The 17,681-nt window shown below is 41.3% G+C and overlaps 1 protein-coding gene across 4 annotated transcripts in view; it reads left to right on the top strand.

The window, feature by feature from the left end:
* PRUNE2 (prune homolog 2 with BCH domain) overlaps positions 1-17,681 on the top strand; it is a 297,926-nt gene that overhangs the window by 254,829 nt on the left and 25,416 nt on the right. For all 4 annotated transcript variants that reach the window (XM_053575620.1, XM_053575648.1, XM_053575640.1 and 1 more), the window contains exons 11-14: positions 1,693-1,893; positions 8,830-9,003; positions 15,487-15,589; positions 16,381-16,512. In XM_053575620.1, coding sequence (XP_053431595.1) covers positions 1,693-1,893; positions 8,830-9,003; positions 15,487-15,589; positions 16,381-16,512 — 610 coding nt within the window. The remainder of the gene's footprint in view (positions 1-1,692; positions 1,894-8,829; positions 9,004-15,486; positions 15,590-16,380; positions 16,513-17,681) is intronic.

The following is a 17,681-nucleotide window of genomic DNA, read 5'->3' as shown; positions in this document are numbered from 1 at the left end:
AGGGTGTAAGGAACTCAGTTTCCTAAAGCCGGGCTAAAGACCAATTATATTTCTTATTGTACTGTATTAGGTCATCTCTCCACTTTTATTTAGTTGGGATAAACATGATTAAAAGTGACTTCACCAGCTCTGCTATTAAACTAAAGAAAAGGCACTTGAGCCGTAACATACACAGCATAGTAAAAGGGCAGGGGCCTGACCTTGGCACAGTCACCACTACGTTGGTCAAGCAATATTGGCACTGCTTGTGTGGGTTCAAAGATTGTAACCTGGGAAGATACTTTAGATTTTATTAAAACCCCCCCCCCCCCCAAATGCCAGCAGGAAAGGCAAGAGAAGTTCACTAATGATCATATACAGAGTTGTCTGGACCAGAAGAGAAGAATTTGGTGAGTGTCTATGAACATGACCAATTTCTTAACCTCCATTCCATAGGATCAAAATCAATATGAACCGTTAGAAAATACAGTCAGCCCTTCATATCCATGGTTTCTGCAACTATGGATTCAAGCAACTGCAAATTGAAAATATATTTTTTTAATTTTATCTGTACTAAACATATGCAGATGTGCTTTTCTTATTGTTAATTCCCTAAACAACATGGTATAATATTTTATATAGCATTGACATTGTATTAGGTATTGTAAGTAATCTAGAGATGATTTAAAGTAAACAGGAGAATGTGCATGGGTTATATGCAAATACTGTACTATTTTACATCAGGAACTTGAGTGTCCTCGAATTTTGGTATTTGTGGTGGGGGGGGGATGTTTTAGAACCTGTCACCCATTGATACTGAGGGACTACTGTATATGTAAGCTTAACTGCTATTCTTGTGCAATATACCTCATAAAAATTCAATTCAGTATCATAGCAATGTCAAGTTCTCAAACCTGAACAGGGAAATTCTAAGAACTAATTTTGTACCCATTTAAGCAATAGTTCCCATTTCCTGTTTGCACATGGCCATGACTGATGGGGCCTGTGGGAGGCAGCACTGAGGCCTGCTGTCAAGAAAGGAATCTGGGCTCAGCACCTGTGGCTCAAGCAGCTAAAGCGCCAGTCACATACACCTGAGCTAGCAGGTTCGAATCCAACCTAGGCCCGCCAAACAACAATGACAGCTGCAACCAAAAAATAGCCGGGCATTGTGGCGGGCGCCTGTAGTCCTAGCTACCTGGGAGGCGGAGGCAGGAGAATCGCTTGAGCCCAGGAGTTGGAGGTTGCTGTGAGCTGTGATGCCACAACACTCTACCCAGGGCGACAACTTGAGGCTCTGTCTCAAAAAAAAAAAGAAAGAAAGAAAGGAGTCTGAATCCCATACAAAGATTTTTTTTTTTTTTTTTTTTAGTGGGTCTGCTTTTGCTGAAAGGGCCTTAATAATGTTTTTCACGGGAACCCAAACCCACCCTCGGCGGAGATAAATATGCAGGTTGAGTATCCCTTATCTGAAATGCTTGGGACGAGAAGGATTTTGGTTTTTTGGATTTTTTTTCAAGATTTGGGATATTCATACTACACTTACTGGTTGAATATCCCAAATTTGGAAATCTGAAATGCCCAATGAAAATTTTCTTTGAGCGTCATGTTGTTATCCAAAAATTTCGGATTTTGGAGCCGTTGGGATTATCAGATTTAGGAAACTCAACCTTGGGTCTAATACTAGATGTTGCTGTTCCTTTTCTCGTTTAGAACCTCCTAATTCTCTGGATCTTAATGGCAGTCATCCTCGGCGAATCAAGCTCACAGCCCCAAATATCAATCTCTCTCTGGACCAAAGTGAAGGATCTATTCTCTCTGATGATAACCTGGACAGTCCCGATGAAATTGACATTAATGTGGATGAGCTGGACACCCCTGATGAAGCAGATTCTTTTGAGTACACTGGCCACGGTAAGTGGCTAATTTGGCAAGGCCAAAGTGAAGTCATATGTGAATGATTATCCAAGTGGTTTTAAGGAAAAAACCTCCCATTTTTGTACCAGTGGATACTTTCTGTGATTTCTGGAAGCTTCTGTTTGTATCTCAGATCATAGGTGGCCATGAGTGCCAGTTTAGAGTTTGATGGAACAAGTATAGTTTAGAGGTCATGTAAGCTGCAATCCCCAACCCCAGGCCGTGAACCATTACCAGTCCGTACCCTGTTAAGAACTAGGTCACACAGCAGGAGTGAGCAGCAGGCAAGCCAGGGAAGCTTCATCTGTGTTTGCAGCCGCTCCCCATTGCTCACATCACCATCTGAGCTCCACCTCCTGTCACTTCAGCAGCAGCATTAGATTCTCTAGGAGTGTGACCTTATTGTAAACAGAGCATACAGGGATATAGGTTGGGCACTCCTTATGAGAATCAAACGCCCCTCCCCTCCATCCATGGAAAAATTGTCTTCCATGAGACTAGTCCCTGGTGCCGAAAATGTCGGGGAATGCTAATAACCATTGCTCTTTCTCTATACCCCTACTCTGTGCTGGGAAGAAGGGGTGAGGGAAGGTGGTTACATGCTGTGTTGTAAGAAAACTGGGACTGGGTTTCCGCAGAAAGAAAATTTAATCTGGAAGATAAAATTTGAAGAGAAGTGATCAGGGCTTACCAGTTTCTTGTACAAGATCCCAATGTCTGGAGTGTTCTTACCCTCAGATCCTTACCCACTGGCTCCCTCTCTTTATTCAGACCTTAATCAGATATCACCTCCTCAGAGGGGCCTTCCTTGACTTCTGCAATCAAAGGTGCTATCTACCTTCCCTTATCCAGTCTCTCTCCATCCCAGCAGTCGTTTTATTTTCCATGTAGCACTAATGAAATCGTTATTTAACTGTTTGCTTGTCTGTTTATAGTCTTTCTCTCCCCACTAGATGTATGCTCCGTAAGGACTTCCTTATGTTTGATGCTACATTTCTGAGAAAGTAGGAAAAAGGGGCTGGAATAGGTGGAGTATGAGAAGGATAAAAAGGAAGAAAATTGGCTCGGTGCCTGTGGCTCAAGCTGCTAAGGCGCCAGCCACATACACCTGAGCTGGCAGGTTCAAATCCAGCCTGGGGCCGGCCAAACAACAATGACGGCTGCAACCAAAAATTAGCTGGGCGTTGTGGCAGGTGCCTGTAGTCCCAGCTACTTGGGAGGCTGAGGCAAGAGAATCACTTGAGCCCAGGAGTTGGAGGTTGCTGTGAGCTGTGATGCCATGGCACTCTACCCAGGGTGACAGCTTGAGGCTCTGTCTCAAAAAAAAAAGGAAGAAAATTACAAGTTACCAGATTCAAGAGAGACACTCCTAATGTAAATATCAGCCTCACTTTAATTTGTTCTGTTACTCAGTAGAATTTGTTTTGTTAGGTATAAATTTTGCACCTTTGCTTTGAAAAATGGCATCTTAAAGTTTCTGTTTCAGTCCAAGGCAAAGGAGCTTTCTCTAGATGTACAATATTTGATAGTGGGTTCATTTGTTATAAAAATTCATCTGGTCTTCAAAAGCAATACAATTGCACGATGATGCCCTGACTCTTAGAGACATGCTAATTCCAGAAGCTCTACTCATAAAATGTAATAGAAAGTTAGGAAGTTCATCAGATTAGCTAATTATTTCAACCAATGGTTATTGAGCCAGGGGGAGCCACAACTTTGACTAGTGCAGATTCAGACCCTGCTTCGCGGAGATTAAGTCTTTATTTCCTCAAATTTTAAAAAAAAGGGAGTGGGGAGAAGAAGTGGCTAAACTACTTGCTCCATAATCTATTACGTTTGAGTAGAGATTTTATATTGCATTTTTATCGTGTTCATGAATGTCTATAGTCATCCAGCTGTTTGGTCCTGTAGATTGAAATACACAAATAGGAAGTAAAAGAAGCTCTGGAATTTGTATTCTTTCCTGTCATCCCAAAGAGTCTTCAGCAGCTCCTCCCATGCCAGCTGCCCCAGCAGCTCCTGCTAATATATTGTCAAAATTCTGCAGAAGACAGCTGTGGCGTGACCCTGCGGGTCCCTCCCTCTGCTCCCCCCTCACTTCCCTGTTGCAGGGAGAGCTTTATCACACCACATCTGAACTTTTTATTTTTATAAATAGTAAAACCGTCAAGCAAAGTGGTGGTGGCGGCTAAGCAAACTGCTAATTAAAGCTGCCACTTGCAGGCATAGTTCTTTTTATTTAGTTGACATAGTTACATTGAAGAAACCAGTTTAATGGCCACATTAAATGGCCACATTTTTAGGTCTTAAACTCAAAGCACAGAATCCTAAAGTAAGTTGAATTTTAAAATCCACTTGGATTTTCACATGAAAGGTGTAGATTTAGGGCATTGCCTGTGGCTCAGTGAGTAGGGCGTCAGCCCCATATACTGAGGGTGGCGGGTTCAAACCTGGCCCCGGCCAAACTGCAACAAAAAATAGCTGTGTGTTGTGGTGGGCGCCTGTAGTCCCAGCTACTCAGGAGGCTGAGGCAAGAGAATCGCCTAAGCTCAGGAGTTGGAGGTTACTGTGAGCTGTGACAGCATAGCACTCTACCAAGGGCGACAAAGTGAATCTCTGTCTCTAAAAAAAAAGAAAAAGAAAGGTGTAGGTTTAGACAGTTTTAAACAAAATTGGGAAGCATTGAGAACACAAAGTATACCTAAATAGCTATATTTTATAAACATGCAGACATAAATAACTGACTAAAAAGATGGTTGGATTATAAATACATTGGTGTTCCTGAAGTATGAAACAAATGCTTACAGACTGCATGATTTAAGGGGTTCTTATGAGAGCATTTTGAACTAGGCATATACCTATATTCTAAACAAGATTGGAGTTTTTAAGGTACAGTTTTTCAAAAACATTTGATTAGTAATTTTAATGAACACAGTGCTTATTAGGTGTCGGAACCCGTTGTAGGTACTTTGTTTTTTGGGGGTTTTTTGTTTGTTTTGTTTTTAATTTTTTAATTAATTAATTAATTAATTTATTTATTTTTTCAGTTTTTGGCCGGGGCTAGGTTTGACCCCACCACCTCTGGCATATGGGGTCAGTGCCCTACCCTTTTGAGCTAGAGGCGCTGCCCGCGTTGTAGGTACTTTGTAAATATTTTAGTTCTCATGTCAATTCTTTAAAATAGCTCTTATGTTTCCTCCCATTTTATAGATGAGAACACTGAGGTTCAGAGAGGGTAATTTATTTGCCTGTGGTCACACAGCAGAGCCAGCATTCAAACCCAGGGTTGTCGTCCTGGACCTCTGATCCCTGCTGCTTCCCATGAATATACTGACAGTGAATAGAGAGGGTCTTTTACTAACGTGAGCTTATATACGTGAAGGTGAGCGCGATAGCGCATCCTCACAGTTACAGTTCCTTTTATCTAGCCATTTTCATAATTTGAAGACTCCCCCTTTACCAAGTACCTGAGGTTCTTTCATACTATATGTCTGTTTTCTTCAGTGGCTGATAATCAGACCCCTCTGCCAGGGTTTCTGCCTACAATGTGGTTTTGCTTATGGAAAATTTATGAATCCCACTCTCAGAGGATATTTAGTTGGTCTTCACTTCTGAGCCATTTTTCTTTTAAATAATTGTATCCAAACAGTTGGGAAATATAATTTAAAATACTGATATATTTAAGGTTCGGTTTCCTTTAATATTTACAAAATGTACAGAAAGTGAAGAACTTAGGAGGTCAGTCTTCCATATTAAGGAAGATCTGAGTTTTGTCTTCTTTAGTGCTAAAGAATTTACCAATCCTAGAAACTTAAAAATATAAAATGGTCAGAAAAAATGATGACTGAGTTTTTTTTTTCCAAACCAACAACAAAGTTATTTTTACCATTATTCAGAGCATAACAAAGGTATTTCATAATGGATGTGGGGAAAAAGATAAAAATTTTAGCCCGTGTATTTTTTTTTTTTTTTTTTTGAGACAGAGTCTTACTTTGTCACATCGCAGCTCACAGCAACCTCGAACTCTTGGGTTCAAGTGATCCTTTTGCCTCAGCCTCTCAAGTAGCTGGGACTACAGGCACTTGCCACAGTGCCCAGCTAATGTTTAGAGATGGGATCTTGCTTTGCTCAGCCTGGTCTCGAACTCCTGAGCTCAAGCAATCCCACTCCCTTCGCCTCCCAGATGATGTTCATAATTTTTTTATATACTTACTTGCCATCTTCATATCTTCTTTGGTGAGGTGTCCAGGTCTTTTGCCCATTGTATAATTGAGTTGCTTGTTTTCTAATAGGTGAGTTTTCGGCATTCTTTATGTATTTTGGATAGCAATCCTTTATCAGATGCGTGTTTTGCAAATATTTCCTTCTAGTCTGGACATTGCCATTCACAGAGCAGAAAGTTTTAATTTTAATTAAATCCAGCTTATCAATTTTTTCTTTCATGGACCATGCCTTTGGTGCTGTATCTAAAAAGCCACCTCCAATATCCACGGTCAGTGAGGTTTTCTCATTTGTTTTCCTCTAGGGTTTTATAGTTTTGCATTTTACATTTACGTCTATGATCCATTTTGTGTTAATTTCTATGAAGGATCTAAGATTTGGGTCTAGATTCTTTTTTTTTTTTAATGTGGATAGTCGTTTGCTCTAGCACCATTTATCGAAAAGACTATCTTTGCTCCATTGTTTTGGCCGATCCTCCTTTCTCAAAGATCACTTGACTATATTTATGTGGTGTCTGTTTTCCTTTTATAACCATAGTAAAGAATGTAGTATACAAAACGTTTTTAATGAAGCAACTTCAATAAAAGTGTATGGAAAACAAAACAACCCATCCTCACCCTAAAGAGTTCACCATGGTCAGGCTGGAGCAGGCCAGAGAATACCACACAAGAGGATTGGGCAGGTGGAACTTTCCTGGCAGGGAAGGGCATGTGTACAGGAGCCTCAGAAGACAAACCCACCTCAGAGCCAGAGTTCTGAGGGAGCGGAGACCAGAGGAGAAACGGGGGCCCAGGAAGGGAGCCAGCTCTACCATCCACACATCCTAACCTACATAGGAAGGAAGAGATTCCAGACGGATGGATTTGCACAAGTGACACAGTGCTCCATCTGAAGCCAAAAGTTTCTGCTTTCTGTCCTTAATAAGCTGCCAAGTGCTGGTGGGAACACAGTGAAAGCGGGAGGGAGCCAAGGCTCTGTGGGCAGTAGTAGTAGCTGTTGGTATTGGCAAAAAAGGCTAGGATTGCTTCCCAACTAAACCTCATTTTTCTATTAGTTACTTTTAAATGTATAATAGCAGAATCTTCCAGAATATAGCAACATTGTTGTGGCTCCTTTACAGATTAACTTGTACTTCCAAGAACTTGTCCAAGCTTTCCTAATTTACTCACCCACCCGATTTTTATTGAGTGTCCCAAGTAGGTTGGGAGCGGGTGGGTGGAAGTAAATATTAAAGGCCACTCGGCGCCAGGCATGGTGGCTCACGCCTGTAATCCCAGCACGCTGGGAGGCTGAGGTGGGCTGACTGCCTGAGCGAGAGTGAGACCTTGTCTCTAAAAATAGCCAAGCACTGTGGCAGGCACCTGTAGTTCCAGTTACTTAGGAGGCTGAGGCAAGAGAATCATACGAGCTCAGGAGTTTGAGGTTGCTATGACCTGTGATGCTACTGCACTCTACGGAGGGTGACAAAGTCAGACTCTGTCTCAATAAATAAATAAATAAATAAATAAATAAATAAATAAATAAATACGATTCAGGCAAAGCTTCCTAGCCCAGGAAACTTACAGCCTTTTAATAAAATAAGTAGGAAGGGGAGGCACATACTAAAGGTGCAATGTGATACTCCAGAAGTGTTGAAAAGGGTAAAAGTTTTGACTTACTTGCTTACTGACCGTGATCGGAAGCAAACTACTTCAGAGTCAGTTTTTGCCTTGGTAGAGTGTCTGTTTTAACACCGGGTACTGTGCCTGGTACAAGGCAGATACTTAATAAAGTCTTGCTTTTATTAGTAGTGGAGGAATGCAAGTAGAGTGCAGTGTAAATTCAATGGTCTTTTTCCAAGGCTGGAAAAATAAGAATGATAATATCTCAGAATTATTGTGAAGGTTATAAATAATCTTTTCCTTCAAATTGCTTAAACATTCCCAAAATAACCTTTTAGTAAAAATAGAAACAATTGCTGCTTATTCTTTAGAAAAAAAAGATTACTTTTTTAAAGGTAATGTCTCCCCAAGGAAAGCTCAGTGGGTTTTTTTTATTCTTTTGTATAAACACAAATTTAGGAGTCTTGTGGATCTTTGGCACTGGAGCATTTGTGGTGTTCAAAGTTGTTTTTTCCTCACTTCCTGTAAAATCTCTCCGTAGCATCTTTTGAAAACAATATGTAAAAGTGACATCAATGTTATGTTCAAGGGTGCTCCCAAGAGGGTATTCAATACTATTGTAAGAGTCTTAAAGCCGGGTCTTGGCTGTTAGTATCGTAATGATTCTAAACTGAGAGCCTCATAAGACTCTGAGCATTGAAAAGATATGTAGACCAAGGAAATCAAGATTATCTGGGCTTCCTAAATAGCCTTTCCCCTCATCAGAAAGACTTGTGGTCTTTAATCTGCATGATCAAGGATGAGTTAGTACTGGTGTACGCCCCATTGGATCCCTAACCATGCAAGACAGCACTAGCCTTGCACTTATTCCCACTCAACATGGCCTTAGCAATGGATTTGGTTGTTCAGTTCACCTACGTAAAAGGCTTAATAATGAAGACTGAGTGTAATTTATGTGGTCAGGATGGTGGGAAGCTCTAGAGAAGCTATACCAAACAGGCAGTCCCGTCAGGTTGCTCTGCCAGGAGGCAGCTAGAGTCTGGTCATTTAACTGCCTCCATGGTGGTGCTGCTGCTCCTTCATCCCTACTCTGTGTGTACTTCCCTTCCAGAAGATCCCACCACCAACAAAGATTCTGGCCAGGAGTCAGAGTCTATTCCAGAATATACAGCGGAAGAGGAGCGAGAGGACAACCGGCTGTGGAGGACAGTGGTGATTGGAGAACAGGAGCAGCGGATTGACATGAAGGTCATCGAGCCCTACAGGAGGGTCATTTCTCATGGAGGTAGTCCAGCTCTGTGTGGACGCGGGAAAGGGGGATGGAGGCGGCCGTGTTTGTTATTATAATGCTAAACCAGGGTCTTCTGCAGCACGAATCTCAGAGACCCTGCAGTCAGTGTTCAGGGGAATATAGAGCTAAGCATATGTCCTAATACTCAATTCAGTAAACATTTGAAAGCCCAGTTGGCAAAAACAATGTTCCCAAGTAAAAATTGCTTTTCACGCCACATGTCTGATAGCTATAATCTTTCTCACAAATTTCTTGAAAGCCATAGTTGTCCAATTTAATAACAGGCTCAGAATTACTACCAGTCAATCATAGGGTTAAACTGGATAATTTAGTGTATACAACCATGGTCTGTAATAATGTCACCATCCCAGAGGTGCTTCTAAGTACAGTGTGGTCTTTTGAATCCTCTTCAGAAGCTTTAGGAAATCTTCTTAGGCTCAGCCAGGTAAATCTTTTCTCTACCTAAGGTTAGTTTTTCTATAAACTACATTAATTTTAGGCCTGACCAGAGCTAATCCAGGTCAAAACTTCCACCTGCTTACTGAGGGACGAAGAGGATGAGAAACGTGTGTTTTGTTTTTCCAATGACTTCTTGGGGGCTCTGGGAGCACATGTGGCCTTGGCTAATTTGAGATTTGCAGAAAGTCAGAGAAGCTCAAGCCGCACACGGACACGACACATTGACAGCTTTCGACTTTCCTGCTGAACGCACGCCTTCCCTTCCCGAGGTCCTCGGGCACCGCTGTAACCACCCGGCTGTTCCAGAAAAAGTGCAAGCTGACAAGGCAATTGCTACTCTCTCAATTCCCTCTTCCTTATGAGGACAGGGAAATGAGAGTCTTGGCACAGCATCAACCCCTTAGCTTTTGTTTCCTAAAGAGCAGAAGGACAATTTGTTATTTCCATCCAACACCCTCTACCAGCAGATTTTCCACCTTCTATCCTCTGCACTGCTACCCCCACATGAGTGTCAAGACCACCCAGGGAGCCTGGCTTGGCAGGGAACAGGAAGGGCAGTAGACGTCCTTGGTCATGACCTTTCTTTTTCTAGCCTCATAGTTCGACCTCAAATGGCAATACGGCCCAGTGAGAGTGGGGTCAGGGGCAGCTTCCTCTAAAGGAAACCTTCCCCACAGCTCCTCAGAATGAGGGCTGGGCTAGTCTTGCTGAAAGTGGCAGACAGCTGGCCACGGAGTCAGCCTTTTTGTCTTTACATGAAAACTATAATCGAACACTATCCGTGTTTCTTTTTTCCTGAAACTCGCTGTTGTGAAAACCATCAAGCACTAAAAACAAAGGCTGACTATCAGAGTAGCCCATGCTCATTTCTAAAAATACAAAAAAAAAAAAAAAAAAAAAAAAAGAGAGAGAGAGAGACAAGTCTGTCAAGGTAAATCAAAGTCACCCAAAGATAATCCCTATAAACATGTTTACCCGTCAGCTCTTAAATTTAGAACCCCTGTGTTGAGAAGAAAGTAGGCTTGTGGTTTGTGCTGCGATCATGAGCCGAATTTCTCTTACCACTTCAGTAGATGCACTTACTTCTTCTTTCAACCACAGTGAAATTAGGCGGATTGGATGGATGAGTTAAGCCCATCAGCCAGCTGCCAGAGTCAGGAGAGTGAGGAGCCCACTGGTGGTTAGAGAAAGCCACTGCATCTGCCCGCCACGCTCTGTAAAAATCGCCCTGGGACCTCGGGGCTAACCCGGTTCGCTGTGCTGCGCTCTGTCTCCTGCCACCTCCCCCCTTCGCATTTGCTCCCCTTCACTCTGTGTGTTGACCTTGGTTTTGTCTGTATGACTGCTTCGTTCTGAGGAGAAAGCCACCCCTCCCCTCCCCAGCTCTGCCTTGGCCAGCCTTCTCTAGCCACTGGCCTGCACGAATGGACCCCTGGCTGCCCCCACCCAGAACTTGAGCGAGATGCTGCCTTTTCTTACACCCTGAACAGCTTTTTGTGCTCCTTAGGGAGATCATTCAGATGTAACTTCTGGATTTGCCAAAGCTGTGTTCCATGTTGGAAGCTCACACCACTCTTAGACTTTAAAGATGATAAAGTTCCTTAGTTACCCACTCATTGAGTTTGGCATCTTGGCTTCTGATGAGCATTTAAAAAACAACAGTTACTCTGCCCTAAATATGACTCTTGCTCTGGTGCTTTGCGTTTTGCCTTGAGGAAGTTTTCACCATCAGGTCAGAATGGAAGCCCCAGCTTTGTGCAGTAGTCTGTACGGTGGGCATGATTAGAGGACTTGTAGAAGTTAACTCCAAAGCCAGGCCCTGACAAGTGCCCCACCAGTTGGGAACATGGGTACTGGAGAGCAGTGTTTGAACATGTCATTCGATTCTCCGTTTTTGACCTGGATGTGAGCTATCACCAGAGGCCCTGTGCACAGTGTAGACGAAGGTAGGAGTGTAAAGGTCCATTTTTGCCACTTACTAGTTTGTGATCTTGGTACCTCACGTACCTTCTCTGGGCCTTGATTGCTTCATTAGTCAATGACCATGATCTCAGTGCCAGTGCTCACATCCTGTGTGCCCATAAGCAACTTCCCTGCCATCTGCATAAATAAAAAAAGTAAAAAGGGATATGGGTGGTTTTGCTCAGCCAACAATGTGGGGTCAGAACTGGCTTTATCTTTTTTTTTTTAATTAAAAGCAGAGAACACATTTAAATAACCAAGGACAATTATATCAAAGAATTTTAACAAGGAGTTTCCTTTCTGTTTTTCTTTTCTTTTCTTTTCTTTTTTTTTTTTACTTCTCTTATTTCATCATAGGAGATTCAGGTAACCTTCTTTGCAGTATTGCTGGACCAATGATCCTGAAAAGAATGAGAAGAGTTGCTGGCTAGTGTGTGTGTGTGTATGTTTTGGTTGCAACTGTGACATCTTTCCTCTCTCCATTCCATTTGCTGGCCAGCAAACTTGTGTTACATCCCTTTCATGCCTGTCTGTGCCACCGCAGGTAAGGTTTACCATCATTGCTTCAGAGGGTGTCAGGAGTCTCCACGGTGGGGTCACTCAGCACCCCAGCACACACTCCCTGATCTCCTTCACACCTACTGAGAAGAAAGTTTAATAAAAGAAATGTTTTAAAAGCCAGACTTCACAGGAATTATGCTTCTGCCAATAGGCAACTTCAGTTGAGTCACCTGCATATTTTAGATAGGAATCCAGGAGTTAACTGATTCCCTGGAAGGTTATCTGGGAGGGACAAAAGCAAATGGTCGTACACCCTCTAGTTACTGCACTTTGCCCTCCTTCGCTATTATTTGAAATAGTTCTGGAGCCTGGCACAGTACCAGCAGCTCTTGATTTAGAAGGAAAGCTTTCATGAGAAGATCTTTTTTTTCTACCTCCTTTTTTATATCATCTCCTCTCTTCCTGGTCTTCTCCCCACCTTTTGCCTTTTCCCTTTCTACAGCTCCTCTACCCAAAAGTACAAAGAGCCATTTTCATTTGTGAATTTCAGTAATTTTGAGATAAAGAGACATTCCCGAGACAGTGATCATGAAGTACTAAGTTGACCCCTCTGTGGATCCCTCAAGTGAGCACAGCACTACCACGTTCCAAGGACAGACCATATTTACACAATGAGCTGACTTGCCACTGGTGATGACTTCTGAAGTACTGTTTATAAACCTCCACCTTTCCATTAAAAAAAAAAAAAATTCTTAGAAATTCTCTAGAAATAAGAAAAGAAACCAAACTAACCGAGCAGTGACAATCTTGAAATTAGACGGACACCCTGGAGCCAGACAGCTACATTTAGAAGAAAGCTTTTGATTTTTGTTTGTTTGAGACAGGGGTTCACCCAGGTTGGAATGCAGTCACTGGATCACCAGACAGCTACATTTAGAAGAAAGCTTTTGATTTTTGTTTGTTTGAGACAGAGGTTCACCCAGGTTGGAATGCAGTCACTGGATCCTAGCTCACTGCAGCCTCCATCTTCTGAGCTCAAGGGATCCTCCTGGCTCAACCTTCCAAGCAGCTAGGACTAGAGGCACTTGCCACCATGCATGGCTAATTTTTAAAATTTTTTTGTATAGCCTGGATCTTGCTATGTTGTTCAGGATGATCTTGAAGTCCTGGTCTGAAGTCATCTTCCCTGTGAGCCTCCCAAAGTGCTGGGATTAGGGGTGTGAGCCCCTGCACCCATCCCGACAAGGATGCTTCTGAAGGAACTCTTTCTTACTTGTTTTTTAAGTTGGATTTATCAAGTCTATTGTCTCTTTTCATAAAGTCCATCTTTTCATCGTGCTCTGGATGAATTTCAGACCTTTGTGGTGTGAGGATTAATAAAGCTAAGCCACCATATACATTATGGATTTCCATTTAGCAATGAATCTTCTGAAAAAAAAAAATTGTTGTGTGAAACAAGTGCTTCTTGTATTAAAATATATCTCCTTCTGCCATTTTCCTTTATATCGCATTCTAAGAAGAAGTTGACAAGTACCTACATAATGGAAAAGATGGAACTAAAGCAAATAGTCCAGAAAGAAGCTACTACAAGGCTCTTTCCAACACATTCCCAAAAAAGTGTTGGATCAGGTGCACACGTGGGTCTATACATAGATAGATAAGGAGTGTAAATACGGGGTGCAACAGCCTCAAGTTAGTAACACACACAAACCCACAATTCGATATAATTTTAATTGGTATCACTCTCTTTCCCTACCTTTCTGTGGTAGTGTCACATTCTTGATCTTTGTAGAAAACATCTCATTAAATTGCTTTTCAAGAGTTAACCCCACCCAAATCTATATTCAGCCAGTATTTTATTGCTGTGTAATCACCACGTGTGTATTTAGAGCTCTAAAAAAAATGAACACTGTGTTCTCAGAGGACTGGAACAGGCTTAAAGGTTATGTCTTCTCCTACTCAAAGCTTTCAGGAAATCACTAATGATTCTAAGGTCCAGAAGTATATGACACAAATCGCAAGTGTTTAAACAGGAATATATAAAAGATGAAAATATAGGCGTTAGGCTAGTTGCCGGTAGCTCAAGCGGCTAAGGCACCAGCCACATACACCAGAGCTGGTGGGTTCGAATCCAGCCCAGGCCTGCCAAACAACAATGACAACTACAACCAAAAAATAGCCAGGTATTGTACCTGGCACCTGTAGTCCTAGCTACATGGGAGGCTGAGGCAAGAGAATTGCTTAAGCCCAGGAGTTAGAGGTTGCTGTGAGCTGTCATGCCCTAGCACTCTACTCAGGGTGACAGTTTGAGGCTCTGTCTCAGAAAAAAAGAAAAGACAAGAAAAGAAAGGCCTTGTTGGACTTTTTTTTTTTTTTTTTTTTTTTTTGTAGTTTCTGGCCAGGGCTGTGTTGAACCCACCACCTCCAGCATATGGGGCTGGCACTCTACTCCTTTGAGCCACAGGCACTGCCCCTTGTTGGACTTTTTAAGTGTGAGAGATGCCTGATATCCCATATACTAACAGATGGAGATTTGACCAACATCTGCCATGAGTTTCAGAGATGAGCTCCAAGGCAATGTGGAGGTTGCTTAAAGCATTGGGAAATGCCAAAACTATGTCCAAGCTTTCAAAAGACTAGAATAATGTCTTGAGCCATATCTATGTTTTCCTTGACCCTTAAAGTTTCAATGGCCACACTTGCCCGCATTTCCCACCTCCTATTTCCTCAGCACCACTTGCAAATAGCATTTTCACACACACACCCCTAATCCCACGTTACCAGGAAGCAATTCTCAAGTTTTCCCAAAAGTACATGTTTTCATAAAACTCAAAGGTAATTTAGCCAGACCCTTCTTGAATTTTCCCCTTTCTTTAGTGGGCTAGCTTCTGAATTCTGTGTTCAGTTATTCCAGATCTGGCTAGAACTTTCCATGTCTCCCTATGCTGCCTGTTGTGTCCAGAGATGCCAGAGATACTACAGGCCTCAAAACTGAAATGAAAAGTGTCTCACTCAACTACTCACTAGTATCTGGTCCCTGGAGTGTGTAGGTCTGACATTATATCACAGTTCAATAACTAAATTCTCCCTTTAAATTCACTAGGATCTAAACTAAGAAGAGTTAAAGAGGATCAAACAGCCTCCTTTTTAACTATCAGAAAAAAGAAGTAGTAATACTATAAAAATTAGTGTTATATAGGTTAGGAAACTCAGAAGTTAAGTCTTGCCCTCTCACCCTTTGAAAGTTGACTATTTATACACTCCTTCCACTGCTACATACAACACATATAATCATCCATAATATATGTATACCCTATATGTGAAAATATATTTACACTATATATTTAAGACTAGATATATCTTTACCACTGAAAGATAATTATATGTGTATATGTGTATATGTGTATACTATAGTCAGATAATACTCATTTCATGGAGTAGCCGCTATTTCCACATATACACACTTGCCAAGGCTTCAGATTAATCCTTTAGGTTAGATATTTCCTTGTTAAGAGCTTTCACTCTGTTACAAATGTCTTTTTGTTTGTCCCCCAGGATACTATGGGGACGGTCTAAATGCCATCATTGTGTTTGCTGCCTGTTTTCTGCCAGACAGCAGTCGGGCGGATTACCACTATGTCATGGAAAATCTTTTCCTGTGAGTGATACTTACGACAAAGTACTTCGAGTTAATGTCTGTGGGCATGTAATGGCAGATAAGGCATCTTCAGTTAAAGGAAATAGATGATATAGAATATTCTAAGCCTTTGATAGAAAGTCAATAAGGTTTCTGTCAAGGAATATTGCTCAAGAGGTCAAAACGTTTAAAGGAGCTCTTTCATCAGTAGGATAGATTGAAAACAAAATAAACAGAGTTTGGCTCGCATTTTAAAGTTCTGTAACATTTCCTATAGGCGAACTATTATTTCTCTACCTTGGTAACATGTTCTTTGTCAGCTAAGACTGACTACAAACTGACTTCATTTATATCTGTCCTTATTTAATCTGAGTTGCCCCAAGTATCTGATAACATTGTTAACATTTTTTGAAAGTCAGGTTTCTAATGCACACATTTTTCTAGTATATCTGCATTAAAAAATAACCATACGAATAAATGACTAATTATATACCCTTAGAGCAATGATCTCAGCTAACTATATTCTTCTCAAGGTAAACTAGCAATATGTACAACTACCCCATTTCCCCGAAAATAAGACATCCTCCGAGTGTAAGACCTACTTACAGGAAAGATAAGACGTCCCCTGAAAATAAGACCTAGCGCATCTTTGGGAGCACACCTTAAAATAAGACACTGTCTTATTTTCGGGAAAACAGGGTATTTTTAAATGTCATATACCCTGTAATTTAAATGTTATATAATTATGGGATATATAGGATGAAATATTTCACGTTGGAACTGAAAACACTCCTTTTCCTTCCTGTGATCAGATATGTAATAAGTACTTTAGAGTTGATGGTAGCTGAAGACTACATGATTGTGTACCTGAATGGTGCGACCCCAAGACGGAAGATGCCAGGGCTGGGCTGGATGAAGAAATGCTACCAGATGATCGATAGACGGTACAGGGGCTCCATCTTTAATCCCTGCTTTGACTTCTGCAATGGCTCCCATAGCTAATTTCCTTGTAGTCTGCCAAAAATGTAATCGTATTTTAGGATCACTGACTTATGGATGTTTGAAACAATAAATTACAGAAATATTAACAAAATGTCACTTGACACCCCTAAATCTAAACAAAGCCAGTCCTCCCCAGATTTTGTTAAATGTAATGTCAATCCTGGCAGACCAGGTCTATTTTAAACTGTGTGTACGCCAGTTGCCACATGAGGATGCAGCTTGAGCTGAGGGAACGAAACGCCCATGATTCTTTAGTGGTACTCTGTGACATTGCTGCTGTTGATGTGCACTAGGACTATGGTGACATGGACAACGATTGTGCTCTTTTTTCAACATTCACTGTCAAATGAAGTTAACCACTAACTCATCCTTTGAGGAAGGGGAGCCTTTGTGTTCCCCTTCCTCAAGTTTGTCACAGCAAAACACTTCACTGCCAACTACAGAAAAGTTGTCATAATGAACATGCAAATGTATATATGTGTGGCATCCCGTTAGATGCTGCTTCTTGCATAATAACATGCAGGTGCCCTTACATGAACTAAATCTACTTTGTGCTCCAAACCTTCATAAAGTAACATGCTGCAAGCTGTGTTTGAAAATTAAGAATTGTTAAAATGGTAAATTGAAGGCCTATATTGTCACTATTCTCATCACAAAGAAGAATCCGGACAGCGCCTGTGGCTCAACCGAGTAGGGCACCGGCCCCATATGCCAGAGATGGCGGGTTCAAACCCAGCCCTGGCCAAAAAAAAGGAGAAACCAAGGTGTTAGTAAAATCCAGTAAGTTGTCTAAGTTGCTACTAAGAGCGTATTCTTTTCAAAGTAGTAAAAGTAGTACTGACAAAAATAAAATGTATTGCACAAACTATGCTGTGATGGTTACAGATTCATGCACTCAATAACACAGCCATTCCATTTTATATTTATTTCTATAAGAAAGTAAGATTTAGATCATGTAAGTTTTAAATTATGTCTCAAAAAACATTCTTTTTATTAATTTTGGCCATTCTATACCTTCCCTCCAGGTATAGAATGCCTAAAACTTTCTAAAATTATATGTACTCTCATTTAGGAATATATTTTGTTTTAATTTCTACTGAAAATTGGTTAA

Source organism: Nycticebus coucang, chromosome 2 (assembly GCF_027406575.1).
Source record: "Nycticebus coucang isolate mNycCou1 chromosome 2, mNycCou1.pri, whole genome shotgun sequence".
Lineage (NCBI taxonomy): Eukaryota > Metazoa > Chordata > Mammalia > Primates > Lorisidae > Nycticebus > Nycticebus coucang.
This window is presented reverse-complemented; position numbering and strand designations above follow the sequence as displayed.